The 12,891-nt window shown below is 50.9% G+C and overlaps 1 protein-coding gene across 5 annotated transcripts in view; it reads left to right on the top strand.

Moving 5' to 3' along the window:
• DLG5 (discs large MAGUK scaffold protein 5) overlaps positions 1–4,985 on the top strand; it is a 126,602-nt gene extending 121,617 nt beyond the window's left edge. For all 5 annotated transcript variants that reach the window (XM_027062400.2, XM_053207720.1, XM_053207718.1 and 2 more), the window contains 3 exons: positions 745–854; positions 1,546–1,655; positions 3,150–4,985. In XM_027062400.2, the coding sequence (XP_026918201.1) occupies positions 745–854; positions 1,546–1,655; positions 3,150–3,253 (324 nt within the window). In that variant the 3' untranslated portion in view covers positions 3,254–4,985. The remainder of the gene's footprint in view (positions 1–744; positions 855–1,545; positions 1,656–3,149) is intronic.
• Positions 4,986–12,891: the final 7,906 nt, after the last annotated feature.

Raw genomic sequence — 12,891 nt, 5'->3', positions numbered from 1 at the left:
GGAAATCTGGAAGGGATATTGGAAAAGCAGCTGTTGAAGGTGTGGCTACTCCTTGGTGTCCTCCTCACTGAGTGAAGGAGGTGGATGTGCTCCAGTTAGGGGTGCTCCAGGAAGGTGGAAAGCTGGCCGACGTTGGGCTCCCTCTCTGCAGCTTGTGGGCATCGGGGAGAGCCACGTGCAGAGGGCCCGTGGTCTTTCCTTGGCTCACACTCTGCCCGCAGGCTCAGGGAATCCGGGGACACGTTTCAGTCACAGCCACTCAAAGACACGCACTCCCCTTCCCCGGGGCAGGCCCTGCTGAATCTCCATGTCTTCTTTTGCTCAATCTGGCAGAAGTGAGGCTTCTGAGACCCGGCTGGGGGTGGGCTTTAAGAAAGTTTCCTGTATCTGGGCAGAGGAAGGACAGGAAGTTTGGAGGTGGGCCGTCCAGACCCCACTCCACCCTGGCTCTGAGCCTTGACCACCATCAGAGTTGACAGCTTGTGGGGGAGAGATTTTCTGGGGTAAAGCTCCACACGGTTTTTCCTACGTGGTCTTCGTGGAAGACTGGTCATGCTGCCTGGTTCACGGGTAAGACCTTCGTGTTTGTGTATGGAGTGAGGGAGAGGAGTGTGGGAGAGGTGGGACCCAGCAGTGGCAGAGAAAGGCAGGAGGTGTCCTCAGAAGGGTGTCAGTGTTTCTGAGGCCCAGCCCACCGCCCCCTGCCTGTCCCGGGGCACTTACTCTTCCCCCTCCCCCCCTCAGAACCGGCACTGTCTCCTGGACATCTCCCCCCATGCCATCGAGCGGCTGCACCACATGCACATCTACCCCATTGTCATCTTCATCCACTACAAGAGCGCCAAACACATCAAGTAGGTGCCCAGCTCGGCGGGGGCTCGGCAGGGGCCTTGCTGGGGATGGGGCTACTGGCTCAAACGCTAGGCAGTGGGGGCGGACGTGGGAGAATGAGACGGGCAGCGTGTGTGGGACCCTCCTCGTCTCAACGCTCAGTCAGGCAGGGTTAACCAAGCACAGCCCTCCTCCCACTGCACCTTTGCCCTCTCTGGTTGCTGCCACGGTTCCCGGAGTATGCGCGGCTTTGTCTGCTCTGCTTCCTGGGCGTCCCACCCCTCTTTGCCCTTCCGCCTCTCAGCTTGGTGCTCACGGGGAGACGGTGACTAGCTGACCTGGGCTGGATCCAGGTCTGCTAGGAGCTGGCTTGGGTCATGAATGAGCCTTTATTTTCATTGAGCTTTAGTTTTCACACTGGTTGGGCTGACAGCTCGTCAAGCCCTCCCCTCCATTTTGCCTTTCTGTGCTTCTAAGCTTCCGGTTCCTGCACCTGGGGACCAGCTGGGGGGCGGGGGTGTCTGTTCTCTGTGTGCCTGCAGTGGGGCGCCCACCTCCCCCCTGCTGCCCAGAGCACTCCATGGGGCCTGCAGGCTGTCGCTGTGCTTTACCAGAGGAGCGCATGGGGCCCTGTTGACAGAGGCCCTGTTACACCGGAAGGCGGAGGGCCCGGGGAGGCAGGAGACTCAGCCTGCTTCTCTGGATGTCTGATAGGGAGCAGAGAGACCCCATCTACCTGAAGGACAAGGTGACTCAGAGGCATTCCAAAGAGCAGTTCGAGACGGCTCAGAAGATCGAACAGGAGTACAGTAGATACTTCACAGGTAGGTGTGGTCTGGCCTTGTCCACCCGGACTTTTACCCAGGCAGCAACAAGTTCATCTCACAGCACAGGTGCCGAGCGTAGAGCTCCAGCATTCTAGTTGGTGGCTGCGGCCATCTGCCCTTCACACCCTCCAGGGCGCTCCACTCTTGCCGTACGGTTTGGCGAAGAAAAAGCTGCACTCTTACCAGCTTTGATCTTCGAAGCACCGCAAACCGAAAGAAGCACTTCACTTTGTGGCTTTCAGCCTCTGATGAAGCCAGTCGTTTGTGGTGGGGTTAATGAACACTGGGCTCGCAGAGGCAAGGACCATGATTTTAATTCACTTGTAGGGACTGTTGTGATCTGGTTTCGTGTTTCTTGTGCAAAACAGTGGATCTCAAAAACCAGACTCGGAGCTTCTATGTATGTGTATGGAGTTTCAATCTCCAATCTGTCACAGACCAGTATTTAGTCAAATATGTTAGTAATTACTAGAGAAATGAAAATTTAAAACTCCAAAACTTACAAAATATAACCTTTGACTTTCTTCTCTTAGTTTCAACAGACATAAAATTACTCTTGTCACAGTTCGACAGCAGTTTCTAAATGCTCCCTGTCTATTTCTGTCCATACCTGTGGGAAGTGGCCGGGGACCGTTTTGTCTACCGGTGCTGTTCCATGGAGCACACTGAGAGCTCTGGGCTAGTGTCTACGGGACCTCTGGTGTTGAAAGCCTGCAGGGCAGGGCTGGCCATAGCTGGGGACGTATCATCATCTTGCCTGGGAGTCTTCACTGGCCTATGGGGATGCGCCGGCTCCTTAAACTTATTCTTGTTTCTGGAGAATCCTGCTGCTGATTGAACCATCGCAAGAGAGCCCCAAACTGCTTTCCCATGTGCCAGGCTCCACATTGCAAGACTAGGCAAGCCCCACTCAGGGCATGCGGTGAGAGTGTGCAGTTGGTGTGAGTGGGCAGATCCTGGTCATCCCTGTTACAGGGGCCCATGAAGCCTGGCAAAAGAAAAATTTTTTTTAAAGTTTATTTATTTTGAGAGAGAGCGTGAGTGGGGGAGGGGCAGAGAGAGAGGGAGAGAGAGAGTATCCCAAGCAGGCTCTGCACTGTCAGCGCAGAGCCCAACGCGGGGCTCGAACCCACGAAACCGTGAGATCCTGACCTGAGCCAAAACCGAGAGTTGGACGCTTAACCAACTGAGCCACCCAGGCGCCCCTGAGCCTGGCAAAATTTGACACCAACCTTCATCTGAGCCCGCATTTTCAGCATCCTACTACTCAACAGCTGAGCAGAGGGACAGATAAAAAAACCAAAGTTATTTGCACTCAACTCTTTTCTTTCTCTTCCCCAATTTCTTGCTGATGGAAGAGAGTGAGGAAAGAAAACCAAGCAGCTCCAAACAGGCAGAAAACCAGAAAGAGTAAAAGATGTATTTATTTGCCACAAGCCTGGGGTCTCACTCACTCTGAACTCAATGATGTGTTTGGGGGCTCTCTTGCAGGGGTCATCCAGGGAGGAGCCCTGTCGAGCATTTGCACTCAGATCTTGGCAATGGTCAATCAAGAACAAAACAAAGTCCTGTGGATTCCAGCCTGCCCGCTGTAGAAGAATGCCATGCTGGAAGTCGCTGCGGCTTGTCTGCCGGCATAAACGTCTGGCCCAGCTCCTTCTCAGTGACTGAAAGTACACGTCTATCTGTATATAAACATGGAGGGGAAGGACCTGTGCACATGGACTCCGGAAGCATCTCCTCTGTAGACCCAGGGCCACAAGTGAACAGGATCCGGGCCCAGGCCATTGGACTGCCTTCCTCTCACACATGTGCTTTAAGACGAAATAAAAAAACACAAAAGACTTTTCGATAGAGGGGTTCAACACCACCCTTTCTTTAGCCAGCCGATCAGAGATGCTGCAAAGACAACCTTTCAGATCACACGTTTACAAGCCTTTTCTAAGTATTGGTTGCTTATGTTTACTTGAACGGCTCCATGTTGTCGGTGCCCAGCCCTATCCCTCTGTCAGCCACCCCCCGTGTTGCTTTGGTGTTGGGTTTTGTTCCTGCTTTTAGCAAAATGACTCTGGAACCTCGCTGGGGCCCACTTTGCTCTGGGAGGTTCCTGTCGGTGGGACCAGAGCTTCAAGAAACTTCCCACTCCACGGTGGCACCTCTCCTGGAAGGGACACGGTGACTGCACAGGCTTAGCCGCTCTTGTGGCAGGACCAGTGCCTTTGTAGGGCCGAGTCACCAGCAGCTGTGTTCTCCCTTCCTGCGCCAGGAAGACCACGTAGGCTTCCTGCACCCTCATTGCTTGGGCTTTCTGTCCTACCTTCCGTGTTCTCTCATTTCTTCTCCATCTGTGATTGTTGCGTCCGCATTCTACCTGGGGTCACCACCACACCGTAGTTCTGGGCAGGGTGTTAGTTAACCGAGGGCTGGCGCGTGCTACTGGGACCTCTTCAGCTTCTGTAAATAATGACCGCTTTATCAGTGCAATTTTTGCAGGGTAACTCTTAAACGCTGGGGGCTGGGGCAGGTACATCAGCTGTCTCTGATGTGAAGACACTCGTGTTTCAGACTTTGAACCCAGAGCGCTTAGGGGAAGCTTAATGCCGAGTGTCCTCACTGTCAGACATCTAGAGAGCGGCTGAGGACCTTCTTAGTCCCGGTGACCGTGCTTCCAGCATAAACACGACCCCACAAGAACGTCTTTGTTGGGGGTTTTGTTTTGGTTGGGTTTTCTTCTTTTCTTTCTTTTTCTTTTTTTTTTCTTTTTTTTTTTTTTTGCACTTCTGATGCTGGATATCTCCGGCTGAAGATTTGATGTGGTTCCTCCTTAAACTGTGCGTCCTGTTAATAATAGGTACTGTACTGGGCTCCGTGGAAGTGTCACTGGGGTAGGACCTATATTTTAATACTATTCCTAACATTTCATTTTACTAGCAAGAAATCTTTGATTTCATTTTATTCTTTGTAATTCTAGACACTAGATTGTAGATTAGCCAAACTGACATTTTTTTAAAAAAAAGGGATATATTTTCTTGCACAGTTGTTCAAAAAGAGACATGTGTCAGTCCTCAGTGCTGCCCTTTGTTTCACAGGTACGCGTCGTCTTCTAGCTCAGACAACCAAGACAGACGGTGGGCCGTCTGCGGTCCCACCTGGTGCCCTCTGGCCGTCTCTCTGGGTTGCGGCCCGAGTGGGACTGTGATGGTAGTGTGCACAGGTACTGTTCTGACAGACTGGGATTTTCTGTACTAAAACCTTACTTTGTATCAAAAGTTACACAGACTTTAGTACAATAAATAAAGGTCAATTTCCGTAACTTGTTGAAATGAAGATACCTGTTTTTTAAATTGGTTTTCCGTCTGTTCCCCATCCTTCGGCTCTCTGCATGTAGCCGGAATTGTCTGGTGTGCGAGGTTCTCTCCAGCGCCTGTGATACTCAGGAGCCCCTTTGACCTGCTGCCTGCACCCTCAGCTGCTTATATTCAGAGCTGTGAAGAGCAAAGGAGATTTGAAGGACATGGAGATCCCCTAATGTCCTCAGTAAGGGGAGGAGGCCCAGGTCAGGCCCGGGGCTAAAGAAGGCCGCGCCTGGTGTGGGGGCTGCACTGTGATAGGACCCAGCATTGCAGTACCACGTAGGGCTCTCTGGAGTTTTGGGGTGGCAGGAAGCCCGGACTGGCCTCATTAGATGCGCTGAGGTCTGGGTCAGAGCAGAGTCCTTCTCCTCTGCTCTTTTTGCCCGGAGGCCTGCAGGTCACCATGCAGCTGCGGTGACCTGGCCAGTGGGGGCCGATTTAGTATCTCCTTGGTCCTTTCTTGCTGGGTGAAGTTCCATCGTGGACCTGCAGTCTTGGCCTCACCGGTGGCCACGAGAGTCACAGGGCTGTGTGGACTGTGGCAGCTGAGGTGTGGGGGTGGGGGGCTGGTGCGGCTGGCCGGGGCCCAGAGGGCCTCCTCTTTTTGTCCATGTGCACCCAGCCACCGGGCTGCCCGGAGCCAGGGTGAGAGCGGCAGCGGCTGCACAGATTTTGTCACCCACCTGGCAAATGGGGGCAACGGCCACTTGTTTTAGCAGTGGGTCTTTTAGACGTATCTGTATTTTCCAAATCTCCTATAGGAAACTTGGTTTTCTGTTACGATTACAAGGAAAAAAACTACTATGGCTTTTAACAGTGGAGGCCCGCTGAGTTGCTGAGATCCCAGAGCGCTTGCTTCTGGATGCTACAAAGTACCACTGAGGGAATTCGTGCTCGTCTCTAAGCCATGCCGAGACTGGGGCAGCGAGGAGGGCTGCAGAGGCAGATGGGGCTCTGCCCCAAGCAGGTGTCTGTCTCGTGCAGGCTCAGATCCTTCCGGAAAGGCAGAGCTGACTTTCGTCCAGCCGTGAGGCCTTGGATGCATCACACTCGTGGCCTCAGCACCTGGGCCTTTGAAGACAATGCAGGCTACATCATCTCTAAGACCCTTCCCGTGCTGACATCCGGGGTAGGTGTGGGAAATGGGGCTTCAGCAGAACCCCAGCTCCGGGTAGCCTTTTCGGAGGTCAGAGGAGCTGCTCGACATCTCGTGCTTATGAGTGGAAACTGACAGGGTCTGGGCTAGGAGCCAGGCTCCGCCCCAGAGTCTCGGACCTCTCCTTGGCTGGAACAAAGGGTTTGGTGCAAGGAAACCAACCTGCTGCCCGCCTTAGATGGACAGGGCAGAGGGCCACCTGGATCAGATACCAAGGATGGAGAGAAATATAAGGACGTGCAGGGCGGGCCTCAGAGCAAGCCTATGCCACCGGGGAGCGTGTGGCTGGCGTCAGAGGGCTGATCCTCTCACAGGGCCTGCGGTGGCACTGCCCCCTGCCACTGGTGTTCGAACTTGCACGTTTCATTGACCTTGTTTCGTCTGTTTATATCCTCACCGGCTCGCGTACCTGCCCGAATTAGTCTCTGGCCCTTTGATGGCTCCCCTTGATGTTCTCTTTGCAATTATGCATCTATCTATCTATCTATCTATCTATCTATCTATCTATCTATAAATATTTCAACTGTGAAGTGTATCCTACATATAGAATAGTGTGTACAATGTAATCGTACAGCCTAAACAACAATAAAATGGGCAGGGTGTTTCTCTTCAGGGAACACAACACTACCAATCCTTCAGAAGGCCTCTTAGGCCCAACATGGTCAAATTCTCTGCCTTTTCCACCAAAGGAAGCCGTGCCCTGACTTGTAGTTTAATAATTTCCTTGCTTTTCTGTTTTTATCCCCGACAGAGAGATCTTGAAAGAATATAGTGTTCAGTGTTGAAAACACCTGGCATCCAGTACCAAGTTAGCTGTGTGGGGAGAGAACAATATTGCTGCCATTAGATGAAGTTGGCCAGGAAGAGTAATGCGATCTCTGGGTCAGAGTGACTCTCAGCCCCCCTGGGAACTTACCGGAGCCCCTTCTGGGGGAGTCAGCACACAAGGCCTAGAATGGGCCCAGGGGCGGGGGGGTTGGGGCCACCAGTCGGGGCATGTGGCAGCGGTGCATTCCGTACACGAGGTCCTCGCCGTCTGACGGAAATGTGATCGGAGGACTTGGGATGCTGCTGCTTGTGTGCTCACCACCGCCGTCTGGATTTTGCCAGCAACTCAAAGAGAGACACTTCTGTGGGATGGAATGCTGAGATCTCAAGGTGATCTGCAGGGCAGGAAGTTTGTCAGCTCATGTCAAGACAAGCCTAGTGGAAATGAGAATGTGCACCAGGGTCACCGGATGCACTGCTCTTAGCAAAGCCACGTGGAGAGAGACACAATGGTGCTAACAGCCCTTCCCGTTTCTGTCTTGAGTCCCTGCCCCAAACCCGACTCGTTGCCCTTGAAGACGTCTGGTGCCAGCTCTCGTGCCAAAATCTCTCCTCTGCTTTCCTGGGGATTTTCATCATTTCTTTCTTGGGCTCTCCTCTCTCTTGACGGATCTCTTGTTTCTGGTGCCGCTTGTGAGAAGAAAGGGTCAATATTGGAATTCTTTCCAATGTTGGAATATCGGAATATGCAGGGTGACTGGGTTTACCTTCTCCTGACACTGTCTTTTAGAAGAGTTCTGAGTTAAAAAGAAGAAAAAAATAGAAGAGTTCTGAATTAAGAAAAGAGTAGCCAAGTCTGTATTCACCATTGTCTCCAGATCGGTACATCTGGGTCAGGAGGCTTGGGAGGCAGCACCTCGACGCTAAGAGCCCAAATAAGAAGGAACTGCATCGACAACTGGCATGGGGCCTCAGTTATTCGTGTGTCAGCTGTACTTGACTGAGTCTCTCCATTTCTGATCCCCTGTCAGTATATTTTGTCATTTTGCTGTTCTTTCACACAGATTTACTCAACTTTGTCAGTCCCTTCTAGTGAGTTCTCATCCTCGCTACCTTGCTTTTAATTTCCAAGAACTCTTTATTTTCTGAATGGTCTTTTATTTTTTTTAATATTTTTGGGAGAGTACAAACTGGGGAGGGGCAGAGAGAAGGGGACAGAGGATCCGAAATGGGCTCTTGGGCTGACGGGTTGACAGCAGCGAGCCCAATGTGGGGCTTGAACTCACGAACCACGAGATCATGACTTGAGCTGAAGTCGGATGCTCAACTGACTGAACCACCCAGGTGCCCCTGAACGTTCTTCTTTAGGTCATTCTGGATTTGTCTCCTGGGTACAATATTCTGTCTGAAGATAGACTTTTTTCTTTTGTCTTTTCTCCTGAATCTAATTTCTCCATTTTTTTTTTCCTATTTGTCTTGGCCTCAGCCTTGCACCCCAGAGGATTTGACCTCAGGTGTCTGGGAATCCTTGGGTGTCTGCTGAGGATTATCATGGACTGACTGTGCCACTCATTGGGCAGTGTCAGTGATGAGCCCCTTACGTCTGCAGGAGTTGGTCGGATTCCCCAGAGGAGTCGTTTGGGCTCTGACCGGAAGGGCAGGCCTGGCAGCATGTGTGGCGCCACATTGGCGGGGGAAGGCCGATACTTGACATTCAGCATTCAATATGGCAGCACACAGCCACGTACTCCTTTCGTTTTCAGTGTGCCGCCAATCCTCTGTTCTGTGCCTGCCATTCCCTTGTCCAGAAAACCTCTCTTATGTTCTTCAGGGAGAAAACTTCCTGACTTCTGCTGAGTTGAGGGAAGTGTAGGAGCCCTGGAGTTTGGAATCTAGGAATAAGTCTCTTTCTGGCCTTCCGAAATTCCTTGAGTCTTCTCTCCACCCCAGGTTCTAGAAGTAACAATACCTCGGTTCCTTGCATTCGAGAATTCCTTGTTTTCCCTTGTTGTTTTAGGATCGGGCATGCTTAGGTCTGCTACATAACTTGCCACTGGCCCATCTCCTTTTCATCTTCTCTTAAAAAAAATTTTTTTTAATGTTTATTTATTTTTGACAGAGACAGAGAGCATGAGTGGGGGAGGAACGGGTGGCAGGGGGGAGACACAGAATCCCAGGCAGGCTCTAGGCTCTGAGCTGTCAGCAAGCACAGAGCCTGACATGGGGCTCAAACGCACGAACTATGAGATCATGACCTGAGCCCAAGTCAGATGCTTAACCAACTGAGCCACCCAGGTGCCCCTCCTTTTCATTTTCTAGAGTGACTTTGTGGTGGCTATTTCTCTGCTCTCCCTGTGTTTCTGGATTTATAGTTTTTTAAAAAGAAATCCTTTTCCTATATTTACTTTGTTTTAATAGAGGAACAAAATGTAGTGTATGTATCATTCTGTTTTCTTATCCCAGAAGGCAGGCTTACACTTTTTCATGTTCCTTTACACTTCTTTTGATCTCACTGGGGGCCTGGAAGGACCTCAAATGCATGCCTTTCAACAGCAGTGTCTCTTCCAGTTGGGGGGTATGTCGTTCAAGCCTCGACAGGAGAGGCAGGGCCAGCAGGAACCAGACCGTGGGTGTGTGAACATGAACCTGTGACAAGATATGGGCTTATGGGAGAGTGAGTGCTGGCGAGCAAGCGTGAGGTCCACAGGGCTGGGGGTCCCGCCTGCAGGTCCCGGGCAGGTGGGCTCCTGGGCAGGGGACTGACGGAGGGAAGAGTGGGCAGGTTAAACTCCTCAGGGGAGCGGACACTGTTGTCCACACATGCAGTGTCTTCCCTTATTCCAGGGAGGTCTCCCCTTTACAGGCCTTTCTGCTTCCAAGGTCTTTTGACTGAATCAGGCTCACCCAGACTATCCAGGAATACTCCCTTGCTGTTAATGTCAGCTGATTACGGGCTTTAATCGCAAGTGAAAAATCCCTTCATGGCCATGCCTAGCTGGGTGTTTGAGTCATGGAGGACTGTGGCCTAGCCAAGTCGACACCTCCAAAAAACCATTACAGGGGCATTACAGGGGCGTTACAGGGTAAATGATTACCAATCATTTACCTAACCAGTTCCCCACAAATGGGCGTTCAGATTAAGTTTGTTGTTTGTTTATAGATTCACTTAACCTAATCTTCATAGAAGCTTCAGTGTGGAGTCTGTACCTCACAGATACGGACATCAGACATCGAGAGGCTTTATGCAGTTATAGGAGATTGCCTGAGCCCTTTTCTAACGCCAGGTTACCTTTGGGATAAAACCAGTCTCGTGCTTATTTTGGAGTTCTCTTTAGCTTCGTACAGATGCTACCCGCTCTGAGGATGTTAATCATCTAAGCCACTTCACGCCTGCTTGAGTCTGTGAAAGAGGGACAGAGGTTCTGAGAACCGAGTGCCTGTGAGGGTAAAGGAGGGACTGGCAGGGCCCCTGGGGTCCAGCCACAGACTGGGGCGTTCTGCCGCTCGCGGTGTGGCATGGCCAGCGTCTGAGAATACATTACGGTCAAACAGCAGAATCAGAAGGTCCTCTGAGTTCAGTAACAATGCATGCTGGTCTTTGTTCTCTATGGAAATAATGAAAGTAATGTATCTAAAATTGCAAGATATTTTACTGAAAACAGTGGTCTCTTGACGAACAGCTTACTTTGAAAGATTATCTGCTAATACTTAGCATGAAGGTAATTTATGTTTAACTTTTGCATTTTGCAAGTTTACGTGTCTCTTGAAGTACACTAACTTTTACATTTTTGTGTTTGGAATGTATTTTGATAGCATTGTATAATTTCTAAACAGTTCCCTTTGTTCTTAGAAATCAGTGTCTTTTTAAAGATTCCATTTTAATGGCATTCTCAATCTCTTTGCAGCGTTACAGGGTCTAGACTAAGCAAGCGCCTCTCTAAGGAGGCTGCTGCTTGAGGTCATCTTTTGTGGGGAATACAGTTGTTTCTTTAGAACCAAAAATCTCAGAGTTGAATCTGAAAGGTGTGTGTCCATGTACATATCGTTGAAGATCAGAAGGCAGGGCCCTTATTTCAGGTCAAAGCCCAGATAATTGGCCCTTAAGAATGCAGGGAAGGAGCCTCTCAAAATGTCTACAAATGCAAAAGAACATGGATGGAAGCCTAGCAGGAGAACTTCTCTGGGTCTTTAGGAGACTGCTAACTTGTTTTCCCCAACAGTGCAAGGAGGAGGGCCCAGGTTTGGGGGGACAGGAGCGTATTGGCCTTCGTGCCAAAGCAATGCCTCATCCTGACTGGAGTCCATCCTTCAATCCCGTAACAGCAGGTTTGATTTCCTACGCTGTGTAACAAGTGGATTATGTGACGCTCTTGACGATGGTGCTATTCATGAGAGGTCAAGGGCTGCTGCTTACCATCCAGCTGCTCGGCCAGCAGAAGTCACTGTAGCAGGCGCTCTGCACAGGCTACTGCGATCAAAGTTGTGTCAATATGCACAAGTGTCCCTGGTACACTCTTTGGCATTGTTGCTGTGTGGAGAAGGTAACGCCGGTGCTGATCACCTTCAAAGAGGTTGAAGGCCTTTGTGGTGTCTGTCCATTAGCAGGAACTGAGTCTTTGATCTGATCACTTACAGTTCTCTGTGCCAAACACTGATTGGGTCAGTGTGCGGCCTTGGGTTGGATCCTCATGATGGCTGTCATCCTGAGGTCAATCAGAGAAGGAGTTAGCGGAGGAGCAAGTCAAGATATGTCTGAATGTGCCCAGATGACAGCAGCCAGCACCGTCAGGGGGAGCCAAAACCAACATTGGGATTGCGGTCCGCCAAGTGGAAGCAGACATTCCTGCTGCAGTAGAAGAGGTTAAGAAGGCTGACAAACAGGCTCCATCAGATACCCTGGAGGGGATAAACTCTCACGCAGAAGGCTTTCTCATGTCCCCACAGCAGCCAGTTGGTGATAGAGCACACACCATCATGTGCTGGGCTCAAAGCCTTAGAATGGACACCAGGAGCTACAGTCACAATACTCGGGCTTGTTACTACGTTAGCTGGCAGGATCAAACATGGGCTCTGACCTCGAAGACATCCTCTAGGATGCACTTGGTGTCCTCAGGCTAGTCGAAATAGTCTGGTATGACAGCCAATCTATGGGGGGAAAATGCAGGGATGAAAGGCCAGAGGCCCACAGTGGGGGAGGTGTGTGTCCCCTTGTTGTGAGGCGGCCCATCTGTAGGAAGTGCTGGGGGGCGGGAAAGGCTTCTTGGACTCTTTGTTGTGGTTTTGCCCCTGCAGGCCTCACATGACCCCGGGGGACCAGGTGGAGATGTGAAAGAAAGGAAGTGGCCGGAAACACATCGGGTGATGAGGTGGGATGGGTGAGTAAAGGATTTCAGGATTTCAGTGCGTGGGACTGGAGGTGCCCCCTTGGCTTAGAAGGTCTCTCTCTGGAAGGATCTGTTGATCAGGGCTTCCTGGAGTATTTTTTATTTTTTGCTTCAAAAGTAGAAAAGATCTAAAAATGTATATTTTTATACATGAGATGTCTCCTCTCAGGTTCATTCCACCCTTCGTCCCAGAAAGAGGACAGACTTTCATCCTTGTCCCTATGGCTTCTTAAAGCAGACACCAGCTAAATCAGATGAGCTTCCCCACCCGCCCCTCTCATCCAGAAGGAACACACCCTGTATTCCGTATCCTACTTTTTTCTGCATAACCCAAAACGCTGGTGTGGCCTTTTGCTCTATATTGCACACACTACAATGGCAGCAGATGGGGCTCTTGTAGTTGAGAATGCAAATGCAGGTGCCATCAGTAGAGGTGGGAAAGTACAAGCCCATGTAAAGTGGGCCCAAGGTTCACATCCCACCACAGAGAGCCCATTCCCCTGACAATGCCCCTCCGAAGATGGGCCGGAGATTGGGGTGGTGTTCGGGGTGAGGGGCAAGTGTGTGGAGGG

This window comes from Acinonyx jubatus, chromosome D2, assembly GCF_027475565.1.
Source record: "Acinonyx jubatus isolate Ajub_Pintada_27869175 chromosome D2, VMU_Ajub_asm_v1.0, whole genome shotgun sequence".
NCBI classification, from domain to species: domain Eukaryota; kingdom Metazoa; phylum Chordata; class Mammalia; order Carnivora; family Felidae; genus Acinonyx; species Acinonyx jubatus.
The sequence above is the reverse complement of the archived record's forward strand: the minus strand, read 5'-3'. Positions and strand labels throughout refer to the sequence as shown.